A 20,071-nucleotide genomic window follows, 5' to 3' on the forward strand; every position below is an offset into this window, starting at 1 on the left:
GTAGTGACATATAGCAGGATGCAGTAAAGAGGCCCTGTAGTAGTGACATAAAGCAGAATTCCGTAAAGAGGCCCTGTAGTGACATAAAGCAGAATGCAGTAAAGAGGCACTGAAGTGACATATAGTAGAATGCAGTAAAGAGGCACTGAAGTGACATATAGTAGAATGCAGTAAAGGGGCCCTGTGGTGACATATAGCAGAATGCAGTAAAGAGGCCCTGTAGTGACATAAAGCAGAGTGCAGTAAAGAGGCCCCGTAGTGACATAAAGCAGAGTGCAGTAAAGAGGCCCTGTAGTGACATAAAGCAGAATGCAATAGAGGCCTTGTGGGGACCTATAGCAGAATGTGGCAAGGGTTAGATTGTTCTTCTTGCACAGCCAGCCCACCCCTCTCCCCACACAAGCTATGCCTGCACCCATCTACTTACATTATTGATGGCTTCCGGCAGGCAGAATGAGAAAAAGTTGGGGCTGCCAGGGATCACTGAGACTTGCAAAAGGAAGGGGGATGAAGTGCTCACCACCGCCGCGCATCCCCCGGCTCTCTGTTCCTGGCGTGATGTCCGCATCTCCGCGCCTTGTGCCTCCTGGTTGGTACTCGATGCTTCCGGTCTCCCGCGCTCCCGCACGCCGGCTCTCTGTCCCTACTGTCAGACTTTAGATTAGCGGCAAGAGGAGAGACAGACAGGGCACACACTTCCCGCCGGTGCGCTTCAAACGCAGGAAGTGACTAATGACGTCACTTCCGCATGTGACGCGACGGGTGGATTATTTGCGTACTCGTCTCTCCTCTTGCCGCTAATCTAAAGTTTGACATCAGGGGCAGGCAGAGAGCGGCGGGCGCGGGAGACCGTAAGCATTGGGCATGGGAGGAAGGGAGGTACAAGATGCGGAGGTGGAGAACAGCATGGCCCCATGGAAAGGAAGGGGGGGCGCGGGGGACTGAGGCATAGAGGAAAATACACACAAGATGCAAAGGTGGCTGGCAGCATTGGGGCAGGCATGGCGCCCATGGTGTACTGTCGCCCATGGCACTAGCCATGCCTGCACCCCTCTAGATCCGCCACTGCTCCTGTTGCTGAATTTGACCTTGGACAGTGCATTCTATACACTACTGACGTCCATGTAGATTGCATAACTGTGTGTTGCTGAAAACGCGATCAGCAATGCACAAGTGGGTAAGGGGCCCTAGGGTTGGGGCCCACTAGCAGGCCCGTTTCCGATTCGGAAATCACTTGCAATTTCTGAATGGTGAATTACTGCAATTTTCTGCGCAATTCCTGCAGCGATCATGATTTGGCTTTGGAGCCATGAAATGTGATCGCTCCGGGTCACTCCCAGAATGCTGCATGCTCCGCGATCACAGCCCTGGAGTGGAATCACCCTCTTAAGATTCCTCTGTTGCAGCAGTTTTTTGATCACTGGGAATTGGAAAGTGCTGCAGGAAATGCTCTATTGGGTTCCAGCCCATAGTGTAGATTTTGAAACTAATTATTCATGTAGCAAGGCTTCATTTTCAATCTGTAATCTAATTAAGTACAGATGTAAATGGAAATATCATTTAAATTGACATTAAAATGTGCAGCACCAATCTATGTGTTTGGCAGTTTTATAATATAGGTGGAATGTACGGAAGCAAGAAATTAGGATGACTGTGGCTAATGGACTATTTGGGCGCCTTATAGGCACTAATGCAAAATATCGGCTAATGGGAGCCAAAAGCAGATATTTGGGCACACGATAAATAGCAGGCGCTGGGGCCAGCCAACCAAATTTTTACATTTTTAAATTAGTTTTGAGAATTATGATTTTGCAATCTATTGTTTTAGAAACACATCATTTTTCTACTTACGTTACTTGTTGCAAAGGAAGGGGGTTTTAAGGATGGGGGGGTCAGAAAGGGGGTTTTAGGGTTAGGCGTCAGGAAGGGGGGTCTTAGGGTCACGCGTCATGAAGAGGGGTTTTAAGGTTAGGTGTCAGGAAGGGGGGTTTTAGGGTTAGGCATCAGGTAGGGGGGTTTTAGGGTTAGGCATCAGGAAGGGAGGATTTACGGTTAGGTGTCAGGAAGTGGAGTTTTAGGGTTCTGCGTCAGGAAGGGAGGTCTTAGGGTTTGGAGTCAGGTAGGGAGGTTTTAAGGTTAGATGTCAGGAAAGGGGGGGTTTAGGGTTAGGTGTCAGGAAGGGCAGTCTTTGGGTTAGGTGTCTGGAAGGTGGGTTTTAGGGTTAGGCGTCAGGAAGGGGGGTTTTAGGGTTAGTAGTCAGGAAGGGGGGTCTTAGGGTTAGGAGTCAGGAAGGGGGGGTCTTAGGGTTAGGAGTCAGGAAGGGAGGATTTAGGGCTAGGCGTCAGAAAGGGGGGTTTTAGGGTTAGTAGTCAGGAAGGGGGGTCTTAGGGTTAGGAGTCAGGAAGGGGGGGTCTTAGGGTTAGGAGTCAGGAAGGAAGGATTTAGGGCTAGGCGTCAGAAAGGGGGGTTTTAGGGTTAGGTGTCAGGAAGGGGGGGGGGGTTAGGGTTAGGTGTCAGGAAGGGGGATTTTAGGGTTAGGGGACAGGAAGGGGGTTTTAGGGTTATGTGTCAGGAAGGAGGGTTTAGGGTTAGGCATCAGGAAGGGGGGGGGGTTAGGGTTAGGGGACAGGAAGGGGGTTTTAGGGTTAGGTGTCAGGAAGGGGGGTTTTAGGGTTTAGTGACAGGAAGGGGGGTTTTAGGGTTAGGTGTCAGGAAGGGGGTTTTTAAAGTTAGGCATCAGAGGGGAGGGTTGTGTAGGAGAGTAGGGTTAGGTTTAGTTGTAGTAAAATGTTCGTAACATTTACTAGTGTTCTACTACAGTCATCACAACTGTAAATATTTTTTTCGTTTTAATTGTTTTAGACGATATTTTGCAATTTCGGCCTCACCCCGCGCCCTTTTTTATTACTGCTATTTTAACATATTTATCATTCTAACGCAGATAAAGAAACAATAAAAAACATTTGTTATAGACAATATTTTTACATTTCAGCTTCACCCTGTCCTTTTTACCTCGTGCCCTTATTTAATGTATGTGGAATATACTGCTGAAGGTCCTGCAGAAAGGACCCTTTAAGACAACAGCAGATGTCTGATCTCCATTGCCTGTTAGTAAATGGGCAGCAGGTATCAGGGAGAAAGCACAGCCTGAGATGCTAAATCTCCTACCTGCTGGACATTTAAACAGCCGTAAATAACCTGCGGAAGTCCTGTGTGGGCCAAATCTGTCACTCTGACCACCCTCCAATCATTTATCTTCCCATTTCCTGGATAGGTTTTGCTTTCAAGGGCTAAGATCCTTATGACTAGCTGCAGCTTTACCTAAATTGCCCGGACATAAATCTCCTTTACTTTTTCTGCCAGTGACAAAGCCCTCTAAGTGATTGCATGTAAACAGTGCTTGCCAGTTGCCATATTAGGCCGAAGCCTGCTTGCTTATTTGCCCTGTTAAAATAATGCTGTCCGAGGCATTGTGCGTTGAGTCATTTTACATTTGCTCTGAACAACAGGCAGAGTGTTACAGAGACACTGAAGGAAAAAAAAAATGATGATATAACAAATTAGTTGTGTAGTATGGATATTTACTAGAACATTAGTAGCAAAGAAAATATTCTCATATTTTTATTTTCAGTTATATAGTGTTTTTTTTATAACATTGCATCATTCTCTAATATTTGCAGTATACACACTACTCAGCATTCTAAATGATTTTACAGGGCAGGTCAGTGAACTATTGACTTGTCCTCTGGAGAGAGTTAAAGAAAATACAGTGAATGACATTTAATATAACAAGCTTCAGAAGACAGAGCTCTCTGCAACTTTGAAAGTCATGGAGCTCAATGGCTCTTTTGCATAGATAACAACTAGAGTTTCTTAACTTTTCCTGTACTGGAAACAATATTAGACTTATGTCACTGCTCCTAATGTTTTATTTCTTAGCTGTACTATACATATAAATCATTATGTCATATTTTTTTTTTTTTGCTTCATCGTCTCTTTAAGCCTTAAAGAGTATATTTCCCAAGTTTACTCTATGGTTACCTCAAAGTTTAACCTATTTTGGTTCCTGGACGTAGAAACTACATCCAGGAGCTATGCGCGCTACAGCGCGCTCCCGCGGCCGATCGCGCGCGTGCACGCGCGCTCCCGGCCCGTGGTTCGTTAGCCAGGCAATCAGTGAATCGGGCTATGGTGCCCGGTCACTGATTCCTCTCCCCCGCTAAAAAAGCGACAGCTTCACTTAGAAGCTTCGCTTTTTCTGGCTGTTCCCTCTCCGATGCGTCACTCTAAGCGTGTGTTACGCTTAGAGTGACGTCATGTAAACAAACTCATGGCCGTCATCTTGTGGCCAAAAAGTAAAACTACAACAAAAAGTAAAAAAAATTAAAATTAAACACACAATTACATTAAAAAACTATGGTTTACATCCCACCCTCACAAAAATACCCAAATAAATTGTTTAATATAAAAAAAAAAACCATTACAATAATAAAAAAAAAACATGTAAATATTTACCTAAGGGTCTAAACTTTTTAAATATCAATGTAAACATGAAATATTTCTATATTTTTTTTTATTTTAAACTTGTAAATAGTGATAGATGCAAAACGGAAAAAATGCACCTTTATTTCCAAATAAAATATTGTCGCCATACATTGTGATAGGGACATAATTTTAATGGTGTAATAACCGGGACATATGGGCAAATACAATACGTGAGTTTTAATTATGGAGGCATGTATTATTTTAAAACTATAATGGCTGAAAACTGAGAAATAATACATTTTTTCCGTTTTTTCTTATTCTTCCTGTTAAAATGCATTTACAGTAAAGTGGCTCTTAGCAAAATGTACCCCCCAAAGAAAGCCTAATTGGTGGCGGAAAAAACAAGATATAGATCAGTTCATTGTGATAAGTAGTGATAAAGTTATAGGCTAATCAATGGGAGGTGAACATTGCTCAAGTGAAAACGACGGAACGCGAATGGGTTAAGGTAACCTTAGAGTAAACTTGGGAAATATACTCTGTGTATGTGATACAAAATACATAATCAGGAATCATTTCAGTGAAAACTACATTCTAAAGGTGCCCATTAAGGGTACAATTTCAGGCCCCTTTTACACTGGTGCATTGCGTTACCCTGTTTTGCCACAGGGTAACGCTACACCGAGGAAAGTCTATGGGGCATTTCATACCTGCTCAGTACGATTTCACTGGAAGTCTCCGATTCACGCGTGGATAACGCAGGAGCAGCAGCGCATTGTGGCCAGTATGCGCAGTGAAGTAGTCATTTAAAGCGGCCTAACACCCAGCATTTCAACTTTGCTTTAAAAGATTGCTTGCAGCTTAAAAACTATTATTCCAGATTTTTTTTTTCAAAGAGAACCCGAGGCGGGGTACTGAGAATAAAATCCCCATACAGAGGCTGGGTCTGTCTATAGAGCCCAGCCTCTGTTGCTATATAGTTCGTCCCTAAGCCCCCCTACGCTCTGCAAATCAGGGTTACCGCCAGGAAGGTTAAAGCAAAGTTGAAATGCTGGGTGTTAGACAACTTTAAGTCTACGGCGACGCATATTTTTAAAAATTGTGTGGCATTCGTGTTGCTGCGTGTACCGTAGAAGCATATTTTTTCAATACACTTACTGCAAAATTCTAACTTTGGCCACAGAATAAAAGCCTTGCTGAGAATCCCCTATGAAGAGATGGACTAGTCCAAAACCTGTCGCTTCTGTCAGATTTCTACTACCTACTGTAAGTGACAAGAACATAGAAGAAAAGTAATTTATGGCTCATTTTACTCTGGAAGAAACCAACTTCTTATTTGTCCGCGTTTGCACATATTTTAAATTTTACAATTTTTCATCATAGTGCCCCTTTAAGCTACTTACTTGCAGATGCTAGAGCTCCACAGCTCAAGCATTGAAACTACTCTCAGGCCTGGTGCACACCAAAAACCGCTAGCAGATCCGCAAAATGGTAGCAGATTTTGAAACGCTTTTTCTTATTTTTCTGCAGCGTTTCAGCTAGCGTTTTGCGGTTTTGTGTAGCGGTTTTGGTGTAGTAGATTTCATGTATTGTTACATTAAGCTGTTACTGAACAGCTACTGTAACAAAAAACGCCTGGCAAACCGCTCTGAAGTGCCGTTTTTCAGAGCGGTTTGCGTTTTTCCTATACTTAACATTGAGGCAGAAACGCATCCGCAATCCAAAATCTGCAGCAGCCCGGGAGTATGCGTTTCTGCAAAACGCCTCCCGCTCTGGTGTGAACCCCCCCATTGAGATACATTACCCTAGCGGATCCGCACCCGCAAGCGGATAGCAAACAGCAGCGGAAACTCTCCGGTGTGCACTAGGCCTCAGAGACTGTTCAAGTGAAAGTCAAGCATCTCGGTGCCTTTACTGTGACATCCCTTAGCTTGGGTCACAAGTAAATAGAACAGGGAGTGGAGGTGAAAACATTGTGGAAGCTCTCTATACACTTTAAACTGACATGTTTGCAAAGAGAGTTGTAGTTATCTCAGAGTCTTCATAATATGAAAAGAATGTTGATTTCATTACGGTAGGTTACTTTACAAATAATCACCAGTGTTTCACAAGGAGGAAGAGGCAGAACAACGTGTGTTATGTTACAGTAAGGGGAGCCATAATAAAATAGCCACATATTTTCTAAGCTCACCTGTCAGGTTAGAGAAAACAATCCAAGAGTCACATAGAGGAATTCAGGGAAAGTGATGCTGGTACCACCATTCCAGACACTGCTAGAGAGAAAGAGAAATAAATAAGAAATCCTGGTGGTAACCGATGAGTCTCACGCTTTCTCATACATCCTACGCTGCATTCACAAAGCATGGAAGGTAATTAAAGTGTGAGAGTACTTATGCTTAAAGGACAACTGAAGTGAGAAGAATGTCTAGGCTGCCATGTTTATTTCCTTGTAAACAATACCAGTTGCCTGGCAGTCCTGCGGATCTATTTGGCTGCAGTAATGTCTGAATAACACCAGAAACAAGCATGCAGCTAATCTTGTCAGATCTGACAATAATGTCAGAAACACCTGATCTGCTGCATGCTTGTTCAGGGGCTATGGCTGAAAGTATTAGAGGCAGAGGATCAGCAGGATAGCCAGGCAACTGGTATTGCTTAAAGGAATACTGTAGGGGGGTCGGGGGAAAATGAGTTGAACTTACCCGGGGCTTCTAATGGTACCCAGCAGACATCCTGTACCCGCGCAGCCACTTACCGATGCTCCGGCCCTGCCTCCGGTTCACTTCTGGAATTTCAGACTTTAAAGTCTGAAAACCACTCTGCCTGCGTTGCTGTGTCCTCGCTCCCGCTAATGGCATCAGGAGCACACTGCGCAGGCACAGACCATACGGGGCTTGTTCTATACACTCCTGGTGACGTCAGTGGGAGCGAGGACACTGCAACGCAGGCACAGTGGTTTTCAGACTTTAAAGTCTGAAATTCCAGAAGTGAACCGGAGGCGGGGCCCAGAGCATCGGTGAGTGGCTGCGCGGGCACAGGATGTCTGCGGGGGACCATTAGAAGCCCCGGGTAAGTTCAACTCATTTTCCCCTGACCCCCCTACAGTATTCCTTTAAAAGGAAATAAATATGGCAGTCTCCATGTCCCTCTCGCTTCAGTTGTAGTCGAGTCCGGAGTCCGTGTGCAGTATGGAGCCCTTCGTCACTTGGAAGTAATCAGAGACCGGAGTACTTCCAAAGCCTTCAGAGGAGACCCAAAGACTTCTCCGACATTAGAGAGGAACTGTAACCAAAATAACGTAATTAATAAAATTGCTTATTTTTTTTACAATATTCATTCATAAATGATTTAGTCAGTGTTTGCCCATTGTAAAATCTTTCCTGTCCCTGATTTACTTTAAGAAATTTATCACAGGGGGCACCATCTTTAGTGCTGGCCAGTGATCTCTGCAGAATGTTCCTTTACTGCCAATTCTATCAAAGCAGGAGGTTTCGGCACGTTCAGCGCCAAAACCAGGCGCCACTGTAGCAGTAATGTTATGCTGCTTAACATGTTATGCTAAGGGTAATTCGGGGCTCCAGCGATCAATGAATCCGAATTACATCTCCCTCTGAGTTGCGACGACTCGGAGGGGGAATAGAATTTAGAGAGGAACTCCAGTGAACATTTTACTGTTGGCAGGTGATGTAGCTGCTGCATGGTTTTTGGCAGTTGTAAACAGTTGTAAACAGCTATTTCCCACAATGCAACAAGGTTCACAGACAGGAAACTGCCAAAAGTTTGAACTTTTCTTGTGGGAGGGGTTACTTGTGGGAGGGGTTTCGCCACAATATCAGTCATACAGCGCCCCCTGATGGTCTGTTGGTCTGTTTGTGAAAAGGAATAGATTTCTCATGTAAAAGGGGGTATCAGCTACTGATTGGGATAAAGTTCAATTTTTGGTCGGAGTTTCTCTTTAATGCCACCCGGGATTAGAGCGACAGCAGGGTGAGCCGTTATTCGCTCACCATGGGTCCAGTGGGGTACATATACATACGCAATTCTAAAGCCAGTAGAAGCCAGTGCAAAAACATCTGGTCTCTGCTAGCCTAGGATAGGCATCACTGGGAGGGCAGGACTACATACCAATATACAGCAATGTATAGCTATCGAAAGTGTTTCTGATGTGTAAACCAGAAAAATTACCAGAAAAGTGGGTATCCTGAAGTATGTACTGCATTCTGAATTCCAACCAGGGAACTATCTGCACAGAGTTTTCATGTTCTCCCTGTCTGCGTGGGTTTCCTCTGGGCGCTCTGGTTTCCTCCGACATCCCCAAAACATACAAACCAGTTAACTAGCTTCTAATTGGGCTCTAGGCTACAATAGACATATGGTAGGGGTTAGATTGCGAGCTCCTCCAAGGGACAGTTAGAGACAAGACTATATATACTATGTAAAGTGTTGTGGAAGATGTCGGCGCTTTATAAATAAATAATAATTCTACTATATTATACATGTCAAACCCGGGGGCCAAATTTGGCCCTCAAAGCCATTCAATTTGGCCCTCAAATGGTTTCCCCACTTTGCATTATGTTTAGCCCACTCTAGGGAAGCTACATTGGAGGTGAAGCCTAGAACAGTGTTTCTCAACATGTTATTGGTATGTATGTACCCCTTTTAAAACCCTGTACTCACCAAGTACCCCCTAGCATAGTAAACATTATCACAAGTACCCCTTGACAAATATATATTTATTCGTAGTACATGATAATTGGTTCTAAACAATTTCCAAGCATTTACTATTGCCTTTAAATAGCTAAAATACTAATTTGGTGTTTAAATAAGATTTATACATTTCTAAGACTCTACATTTGTTATTCTGGGTTAAGTATATCAAGCCCGAGTACCCCCTGGGGTACGCGTACCACATGTTGAGAACCTAGGCCCTAGAATACCAGGGAAGACAAATGGGGGAAGTAGGAAGTAGGGGGGAAGCACTTAACACTAGGGAACTGTATAGGGGAGGGTGGGGGCCTCTAGACACCAGGAAAGTATATAAAGGTTGGAGGGGGGCCATTAGACACCAGGGAACTTTATAAGGGAGAAAGGTGGCCTGTAGACATTGAGGTTGGCCCGCGACTAGGTCCCAGTGTACAGTTTCGGGACACTTTGTATTTGAGTTTGACAACCCTGTACTATATGTTGTTACAGTTCCTCTTTAAAGTGGACCTGAACAAATGTACATGACACAAGGAAAACACAGATTAATCCTTTCTGTGTGTATTTAAAATGAAGAACTTGTCTAATTCCCCCCTCAGCTGCAAGTAATCACAATTGTAATTTGAGCAGTCAGCACAGGAATTTCTGCAATGCAGCTAATTTGTAAACACAGGATGTTAACCATTTGTCTGCTCCCATGAAAGCAGGAAGTAGGCACACTGCAGAATTGTTGCAGGAGTTCTGTGAGCTGCAACAAATAAATGTTTTTCCGTAAAGGTTATTATGCTGTTGCTTTTTTAGAGCAGAGAGGAAGTTCTGAGCTCAGGTCCGCTTTAAAGTCGGATTGCTGCAACAGGGGCCCGGTGGTGGAATGAGGGGACACAGAGAGGTCAGGAAGGCTCTAAGGAATCCAGAGACTTTCCTCTTCTTTAGAGCCGAATCATCCACAAGGCAACTGAGGCATCCACAGCCCCCACCCCCAACAAACCTTACAAAAAAATACAGATGGCCATGAAAGGTGGACCCAAAGTTGTTACTTGCCTAGGGCCCTATCTAGCCTTAATCCATTTTTGTTCTTCTTAGGTGAGTATATAACTTTTTTTTAGGTGGCCACAGATATCCTTTAACATAAACCTTTGTAATCCTGGGGGCAGGAAATGAGGGACAGCAATAAAGACTTTACAGGTTTGTTTTTTTTTATAACTCATCTCCATTCCACAAAAAAAGGCTTTATTTGTGGTTGTTTCTGCTCCCATTGGAGAGATTTAGGACTTGCTGAAACTTCACCGCACCTCTCACAACCTCAGTTCAGCAGGATCCATAAACTTGGACACTCCCAGAGTGCACCTCAAAACCTTTGGAGCCAGCGCTTTCTGTCATGCTGCCCCTACCCTTTGGAATTCCCTACCACACCCAGTGAAGACAGCCCCATCCCTGTAGTTGTTCAAATCCAGACTGAAAAGCCACCTGTTTAGCCTGGCATCTGTGGATTTCTAGAATTCTTCCCCTGTACCAAAATGTACCAATCAACCAATTACTGGTCAGAGCCATGCTTATGTGTTTTGAGTCCTACTGGAGAAGAGCGCTTTATAAATGTTGTTGTTGTTTAGCTTCATCCTATCCTGATAGGAACTGAGGGAAATCATAGAAAGAAAAAAAACAGGTCCTCTTTCCAAACGATCTAAAACTACAATGAACGTTAGGACCACCTATGAGCGTGAGTCTGCATTGCTACGTTAGATCTGAACGTCTAATAAATTGTTTACACAAGACGCCTGAGGAAAGATTAGCAGCAGTGTTGTGCTGTGTAATATGGATGTGCTCAGTCCCAATCTCCCCAGTGCTGTGGTCCTGCTGCCTCTTCAATGTTCTGCATTATTTAAGCAGAAGGGGGAGCTCAATGGATTAGAAATACACTTAGTCCTCCAGCAGAACATACATCTCCTGCATAGGTGCCATTAGGCTTTCCTGCAATGGGCACATTAACAGAATCTGTTCATAGGAAGATTCCAAGTCAGTGACTTAGCATTTCTGCTGAGACACAGCAGCAAAATCTCTTCTGAGCACCAGGTAGTCAATAAAGTGTTGTAAGCCTATTAATAATGCAGCAGAAGATTCCTGATTTACGTCTCAAGGTTCATGACGACGTATCACAGCGCACTGCAAAGTCAAACAGCCTGTTTATAACGGGAGCAGGAAATTTGGGCACCTGCGGTTAATGGACAATTTGGGCGCCACCATAGGCGCTAATGCAAATATCGGCTATTGGGCGTCCGAAAGCAGGAATTTGGGCACCCAATAAATATCGTTTTGAAAATTAGAACATTATAGTTTTTTTTTTATTTATTTATTTTGTTTTGAGAACATTAGAACATTATAGTTTTTGAAGTTTTTAGTGTTGTTACTGAGATTTATTATTGTCCGAACAATCTTTATAGACGCAAGTCTGAACCTGTCACGTGACACCTAAGGACCTGCATGGCCTAATGCTGGGAATACACCATACGTTTTTACCCCCGATAGATGGGTTCGATAGATAATTTCCGACATGTCCGATATTCCTTCCGATTGTTTTTTGGCTCGATTTCTCATACAAGTGAATGGAAAAAGATAAGAAAAATGAGTAGAAGATAACGGAAAAAACGATTGGGTGGAAAATCGAGCGGAAAAACGTATCGTGTGTACCAAGCATAATAGTTTGATCGAATGGTGCATACTGTCTAAATTACATTGGACAGTGTTGTCATTCTTATTAATACCTATGACTATTGTTATCATTATTCAGTAATAATTTTTTTTTAACCAAATCTTTACAACTAAACTTAAACTGGGTACACACCATACAATTTTCTGTTCGTTTGATTTCCTGATCGATTTCCATTCACTTCTATGAGAAGTCGATCAGAGAAACGGTCGAAAATAAGATCGAACATGATGGAAATGATCTATCTAACCATCCATCTAACAGAAAATTGTATGGTGTGTACCTAGCATAAAAACTAAAAGACAACTATCCGAAAAATTGTAAAATGTAAAATACAATACATTAAAGGACACCTGAAGCGAAAATAAACTAATGAAATAAATGATTGTATCTGTCTTCCTTCTCCTAAAAATGACTTTTTAACATATTCCACTGTTTTATTTTATGTTTAAATCTACTTTTTAAGTTTTAACTGTTTTATTATTTTTGCTCAATGACACTTTCATGGAAGTACGCCAGAGCTAAAATCTATGAACTATTGATCCTTTTTATCTCTTTCCTGCTCTCAGAAGCCATTTTCTGCTAACAATGTGTTTTATAATTGGAATTTCTTATCAGCGAGGGTCACACTGTAGTCACTTCCTGTCTGAGTCAGGACTGAGTCAGCCACTTACATACCTGATATTTAACTCTTTCAGGCAGAGAAAGAAAAAAAGGAACACAGCATAGTCATTTGTGTGCTTGGCTCTGTGCATACACATGCCTATCTCATCATGTCACACGTCACTTGGGGTATGCTTTAAATAATTTTGAAATACATACAAATAAATGTACAATTGACCAGAGTAAAATGCACTACAATGTACTTTTCCTATGTTGCTGTTACAGTAGGCAGTAAAAATCTGACAGATTTTGGACTAGCCCATCTCCACACAGGGATTCTCGAGAACCTATGTACATAAAAGAGCACTTACTGAATAGCAGTAGTTCAGTTCAACTGTCAGAATAGAGTGGGGAGGCTGGCAAGCATCTTTGTATACATCCTTTCCAGTGATTGCTTTTGTAAAGAATAAAGGAAATACTGAGAATTCCCCATGAGGAGATGGACTAGTCCACAGTCTGTCAGCGTTTCACTACCTACTGTAAGCGACAGGAAGATAGGAAAAAAGGTAATTTATAGTGTATTTTACTCTGGGAGAAATACATATTCTACCTACTGTATATGTAAACCAAACTCGGCTGATGAAAAAATGACTGTTCTTTATTGGAAATCCACAAGACAAAGTGCAACTGACGCGTATCGGGCCTACAATCTGCCCTTAGTCATAGTAGAATAGTAGAACATAGAACTATGACTAAGGGAAGATTGTAGGCCCGATACGCGTCAGTTGCACTTTGTCTTGTGGATTTCCAATAAAGAACAGTAATTTTTTCCATCAGCCGTCTAGTTTGCGGTTCCTCTTTTGCTTGCTTATATGGATTGGCCTGGCCTACCAGATCCTGCACTGACCGGTATGATCAATAAGGGGGTAGAGCGTACATGAACTTTCCTCTCTGCATTCTACCTATATGTATTTTAAATGTTACTTTTTTTTTTGTGATAGTGGTCCTTTAAACGGCTGCCTGCTCTGCTCATTTTATCTAACTCTTTGGGGTTTTGCACTGTATTAGCTTAAAAGGCAGACAGATATTAATAAACATGGATTGAATTATTTTTTTACAGTACAGATGGTCCCTAATGACAGCCTGGGACGGGTATCTCCAAGCACAACTGTTCCGAAAAAGAGATATGTGGACAGATGACAGAGAACAGCAGAAAAATGACCAGTTCAGAGCAAGTTTTCTAAACTGTCCACCTGTTTGCTCTCAGGAGTGGACAGGAGGGAGTCAGATGGCGGTTCTGCTGGCCATCCTGTGACAACAGAAGGAGTAGGATCACCATTGGGTCTTGTGTACACAAGCGTTCTAGGCAAACGCAGCAATTACATTTGGATGCCTTTTGAGATGACGATCGCAGAGCATTTGTGCAGCATGTATCTGCATTAACACTCACTGATGCGTTTGTGGTGGTATTCACCTAGTGTTTGCTGTCAGTTATACTGTATGTATTCAGCTGCTTTTACCGCAAAATGGGACATTTAGCCTTTTACTAAATGCAATGCAAAGCAGTGAAACACAAATGCAGGAGTAAACACAAGCGAACTATACACTATAGATATATCAGCACATTATTTCCTCTCAACCAAAAAAAGTAATAGTGTTCTACACTTAAAGAGGAACTCCAGTGAAAAAAATGTGATAAAAAAATGTTCTTAATTTTTCCAATTATGTATAAATGATTTAGTCAGTGTTTGCCCATTGTAAAATCTTTCCTCTCCCTGATTTACATTCTGACATTCATCACATGGTGACATTTTTACTGCTGACAGGTGATGTCAGTGGAAGTAGATGCTGCTTGCTTTTTTGGCAGTTGTAAACAGCTGTTTCCCACAATGCAAAAATGTTCACAGACAGGAAACTGCCAGGACCATGGTCCTCACAGTTTCCTGTGGAAGGGGTCTCACCACAATATCAGCCATACAGAGCCCCCTGATGATCCGTTTGTGAAAAGGAATAGATTTATCATGTAAAAGGGGGTATCAGCTACTGATTGGGATGAAATGCAATTCTTGGTTACGTTTTCTCTTGAAAGGACACTTCACCTGAGCAAGGCTACCTGAGGTAAGAACAGAGGTATGTTCAACCTGGATCCACGTATCTCTGTGCCTTGTCCCTTACTCTCCCCCAGTCCCCGTAATCACTGCTTTTCAGATAGGAAGAGGCAGGCTTGCTGGCAAGTTCTCTCATATCACCCTCTTATTTCCTGGAGTCATGGTGAAGAGAAGGAAGTCAAGTTAAGGAGGAGTCAAGGCAGAGAACATTGCAGCAAGCCTGCCTCTTCCTGTCTGAACAGTTGACTTTAGCCAAAAGTATTGATTACAGGGGACTGGGCGCGGGCACAAGGAGAGGAGCAGACAACAAACAAAGGTATCTCTGTGCTTACTTAAAGAGGACATCCATAGTAAACACAAAAATCAGGCATAGTAAATAGAAAAATCAGAAGCCTTGTCCCGCGATGATGTCCCTGCATCCCCTGACTTCCGGCGCCTGACCCCGCCTCCTCTCTCTCCGCAGAGAAAAACGCCAAGCTATTTACTGAAGTAAATAGCTTGGCGTTTTTCTCTGGGGAGAGAGGAGGCGGGGCCAGGCGCCAGAAGTCAGGTGATACAGGGACTTCAGGACGGCATCGCGGGACAAGGCGTCTCGGGTAAATATAACTTTCTATTACTTGCAGGCTGCCTGATATTTGTATTTACTATGGAGGTCCTCGGCTTTGCCTCAGGTCAGGTGTCCTTTAAAGTGAACCTGAACCAATGTTTTTTTTTTTTATTTAAATAAACACATGATGTACCTGCAAATTAATATGACATACTTAAAGAGAACCTGAACTGAAAAGAAAAAGTCAAAACAACCATACACAGGTCATACTTACATCCTGGGTAGTCTACTTCTCAATCTCTTTCTCCTCTCTTGCCTTCTGTTTGTCCACTGTGATCTATGGATTTCTCCGTCCTCCATTTTAAAAATGGCCGTTACCCCAAACTAGCTTCCTGGTCAGCACACTGTTAAACTGTAATATCACCCACTTGAGCAATAGGGAAACATGGACATTACCTTGCACATTCAGTTGTAACTGACAGCAGCTGGTATACAGTATAACTGACTGCAACTGGTATATTTCAGTTCTGACAAAATATTGTCAGAACTGGAAGGGATCACTGTAAGAAGAAAATGGTGAGCCTCTGAGAGGAACTGACAGTGAGGTTAGTATGTAATATTCATTTGCAGCCACGTCATGTGTTTGTTTTAAATTATTTTCCTCGCTTCAGGATCCCTTTAACTTGCTGTCAGTTCATCTCAGAAGCTCACCATTTTATATATAAGTTGCTGTCAGTTATAACTGAAAGGTCAACTGATGTGCAGGTAATGTCCATGTTTCCCTATGGCTCAGGTGGGCGATATTACAGTTTATCAGTGTGCTGATCAGGAAGCTGTTACAGGGTCAGTACCATTTTTAAATGGAGGATGGAGAATTCCCTTGATCACAGTGGACACACAGCAGGAAGAAGAGGATAAGGAGAGGATAGTCTTAAAGTGTACCAGAGCTCCGATATGAAAAAAGATTTATACATACCTGGGGCTTCCTCCAGCCCCATCCGCTCGGATCGCTCCCACGCCGCCGTCCTCCGCTGTCTGCAGCTTCGGGAAGTGGGTCCCGTCACTGCCGTCAGTCGGCTCCAGTCTACGCATGAGAAGTGCGCCCTCTACGTATCTCTCCAGCAGCCTCACTGCTCTGACGTCTCTAGTCGCTGAGCATGACCCCTCTCGAAGATTAGCGACAATGCATTGTCCCCCCCAGTGCCCGTCCAGATAAATACTTTTCCTGTCCACTGCCTTCCGAATGCCCATGCTGTACTTCTGCATTGGCACCCCACGTGGATGCCATTGTTGCAGCATGTGGGCGTGTGTGTGATGTCACACATGCACCCCTCGTGCTATATGGCGGAAATCACAGGGACACTAATGCATACCACCGGCCGATTCCCAACTGATTTCAGCATTTTTGGGAATTTGCCTCGTGACACCGACCCTAGCTGCTGTCCCCCCAAATGTTAGATGACCCCCAGTGCCCGTGCATAAAAATACTTTTCCTGTCTGCTGCCCCAATTGTCCATGCCATACTTCTGCATTGGTGCGCCACATGGCTGCCGGTGTTATAGGGTGTGTGTGACATCACATACGCGCCCCTCATGCTATATGGCAGTAGTCATGTGGGACGTGAATGCAGGAGTACGGCAGAGACTCAGCGGACAGGTAAAGTACTTACATGCAAGAACACCGGTGGACATCTAAACCTTTGCCGGGACATCGGCTGGGGGTTACGTTGCATTCGTTGCAATATCACACACCATTACTGACGCTCACCCGTTCGACAATGTCGGCCCGAGATTTCCCAGCATGTCCAATCAATACATTCAACTAATTTTGCCCTGAAATAGGTTGAATCCATGATCAGGTATGCTTGTTGCGGCATCAATTTTCATCTGATTCGATAATAATAATCGAATCAGATGTTTCATCGGCAGATGTATTACCTTTGAGGTACGTACATACATCGAAAAAAGTGCACGACATCACAACAAACCATTTACACGACTTGTATTTTCCGCGCACCAACCAACTGAATGACCAACTCATTTATATACTGCGTGCGCAAGAGAAACAAAGGACTGCACGAAATGCCCCGATTGATTGGGCAGTTGATTGCCCCGATTGATTGGGCAGGCGGTTTGCCTGTTGTCGTTTCGTCGTCGTCCAACAGATCAAAATCAGACAAAAGTGACTGGAACAATGAGTGGAATCGATGTTAACTGTTATCGTTTGCAGAAAATAGTTTAGCATTGGCTAAATATGCCGTCCGCAGAAGAAACGGCCCTCAGGGCTTGTTCACATCTAGGGCGTTTTCGGCCTTTTTTCAAGCACAGGCGATTTTCAAAATCTCCCACAAAACGCTTGTGCAATTAATCTCTATGAGAAGGTTCATATCAGCATGTTTCATCAGCTTTGGGCTCCGCAAAATGGTGCCTGTACCATTTGGGGGGCAATTTTGGCCTAATGGAAGGTATAGGAAGAGCGCTAAACGCTCACAAAATCGCTTTGTGCGGCGAATGTGTTTGCAATTTTAAGAATAAATACATTGGACTTGATTCACAAAGCCGTGAAGTGCCGTTCGCGGACTTTTGCGCGGCACCAATTTTCATCCGATTCGATAATAATAATCTAATCATTTGGTCGAATGGCCTCAAAATTGCCAGATATATGATCACTTTTAAGCTACGTACACATGTCCAACAAAGTGCACGACCAATATCACAAAATAACCGACACCACAACAAACCGTGTACACGACTTGCATTTTCCGCACACCAACCCACTGAACAACCAACCCATTTACATAATGCGTGCGCAAGAGAAACAAAAAAACGCCTGAAATGGCCTGATGGATCGGGCAAACCGCCTGTTGTCGGTCGTTTTGTCGTCGTCCAACAGACCAAAATCAGACGACACATCAGGCAGTTTGGTCGAGCGTGTGTATAGGCCTTAATGCTGCGAATACATGGGTCGATACTGGGCCAGATCGTTTTGCCTGCTAGATTCTTTTATCTTCCGCTCGTTTCTTATCTTTTTTCAATTCACTTCAATGAGAACTCGACCGGCAAAACGATCGAACGGTTATCAGACATGTAGGAAATTATCTATCACGAGCGGAAAAACGATCGAACGGTTTTCGGACATGTCGGAGATTATCTATCTCGAGCGGCAAAACGATTGAACGGTTTTCGGACATGTCGGAAATTATCTATCGAGCCATGTTAATGGCTCAAAATCAAGCCGTGTATTCCTAGCATTAGACTAGGGTAGGAATTAAATTGAAAGCTCCTCTGAAGAACAGCTATTGACATGACAAGGGACTCTGTAAAGCCCTTATATGATTATGAAGATAATACGACCACTTCTCAGTAAAATAAGAATGATGTGATCATTCATTTTCTCTGTATAGAAGAAATCCTCTGCCACCTCTCACCCATTTCTCGCATTCAGCTGCAGTGACGCCCTGCGCACCTAGAGGGTGCTGTTCCCGCACGCCCCGGCCTGCTCCAGCCTATCTGGGGACAGTACAGCGCAGCTCTACCTGGGTCAGGTAGGTAAATAGCACCGCGGATGGTGTGTGCGTGTCTCCATAACAATGACATGTACACCTCTCCTCTCCCGTCTCCCTCCGCACTGAGCAGCAGCGCAGCACCTGCAGCGGCCCCGCCCGCCGGGACACGCCCAGCTCTCCCCGCCCATTCATGAATAGGAATGAGGCAGCGGCGGCCGCCAGTGGCTAGCGGAGCTGTCAGTCTGGCAGCTCACATGTTGGTTTGCCTGGCTGGGGAGAGGAGAGCCGGGGAGAGCGATGCGAGGAGTTGGCTGGGGAGCTGTCTGTGCGCTATCAGCCGCCTGATGCCTTCCATCCATGGCTGCCCGCCTTGCGCCTCTGCCCTGAGCCTGCTGCTGGCCATGCTGCACACATCCCACCTGACAGCGGTGGGCTTCCTCCTGGTAACTTTCTGGCTCCAGGTAAGGGTGCTCCCCCTTCTCTGATCACCCCGGAGGAGTCCCTCTGAGCCCCCCAGCCTGGACTATGGGGGCGATCCCCTGATCTAGCACACCCAGTAACTTTATAGATTTATAGTGATTCTATTGCAGGTGGACTTGAGTGGGAAACCCTACTATTATTATTATTATTTTTAGATCTTTTGCAAGATTTAATTGCTAGATGGGCATGATCGGTGTGTCTATCTAATATATATATATATATATATATATATATATATATATATATATATATATATATATATATATATATATATATATATATATATTTACAGGCATTCTGGTTTGCCTATACTGTACTATATTTTTGCATCCCAACAGCCAGGGTTAACTTGCAATTCCAAACTAGACACTTGCACACTTGCAGAGCACTAGATCTATATGGAATTCACTGTATAGGTTAGTTGTGCAATGCTCTTTGCAGCAACGTATGGGTGGCCAAGCCTGCTTCTTCAGTACCTCTCTCTCATTTATATAGACTACATATATTATCATGCACATTATTACATGCATTTGCTGTTAGATATGTTCTGATGACTGTATAGGTAGAGATGTAGGTAATCTACTTTTGCATTCAGCATATTTTGCAAGTCTGGAGCTTGGGTGATTTAGAAGCTTACACTATGCTAGCAGCCTCTGAGCGCTCTATAGCTTATATATGTTAAGTGTTGGGTTCTTTGAAGCAAAGCCTGGATGGCTGAGAATGTGATTACGTTCTAGATTGAACATATATACATTCTGTAGAGGGGCGATTTGTATTTTTGCAAACCTGTATCAGATCTGCAGGGACTCTATTGACAGACTTGCAGGTATTTGAGCACTGTATACTATGCAGCCGTCAAGCTGTAGACCTATATGGATGGTGTATGTTAAGAAGAGTATAGGGCTCTTTAAAGCAAAGTATGGATGCTCTTTGTGTGT

General features: G+C 43.7%; 1 protein-coding gene and 1 long non-coding RNA gene across 4 annotated transcripts in view; one reads left to right on the forward strand and one right to left on the reverse strand.

The window, feature by feature from the left end:
* The window catches only part of LOC137531994 (uncharacterized), a 58,165-nt gene extending 39,403 nt beyond the window's left edge, over positions 1-18,762 (reverse strand). The window contains exons 1-2 of one of the 2 annotated variants that reach the window (XR_011023833.1): positions 18,576-18,762; positions 6,677-6,755 (exon numbers count right to left, since the gene is read on the reverse strand). This is a non-coding gene — a long non-coding RNA (uncharacterized lncRNA). Of the gene's footprint in view, positions 1-6,676; positions 6,759-18,575 lie in introns of both variants that reach the window. The other variant, XR_011023832.1, reaches the window with a different exon arrangement.
* A 120-nt stretch (positions 18,763-18,882) lies between these two features.
* The window catches only part of JAG2 (jagged canonical Notch ligand 2), a 178,118-nt gene continuing 176,929 nt past the window's right edge, over positions 18,883-20,071 (forward strand). For both annotated transcript variants that reach the window (XM_068254255.1, XM_068254256.1), the window contains exon 1: positions 18,883-19,114. In XM_068254255.1, the coding sequence (XP_068110356.1) occupies positions 18,908-19,114 (207 nt within the window). In that variant the 5' untranslated portion in view covers positions 18,883-18,907. The remainder of the gene's footprint in view (positions 19,115-20,071) is intronic.

The sequence above is a fragment of the Hyperolius riggenbachi genome, chromosome 9 (assembly GCF_040937935.1).
Source record: "Hyperolius riggenbachi isolate aHypRig1 chromosome 9, aHypRig1.pri, whole genome shotgun sequence".
Classification (NCBI taxonomy): domain Eukaryota; kingdom Metazoa; phylum Chordata; class Amphibia; order Anura; family Hyperoliidae; genus Hyperolius; species Hyperolius riggenbachi.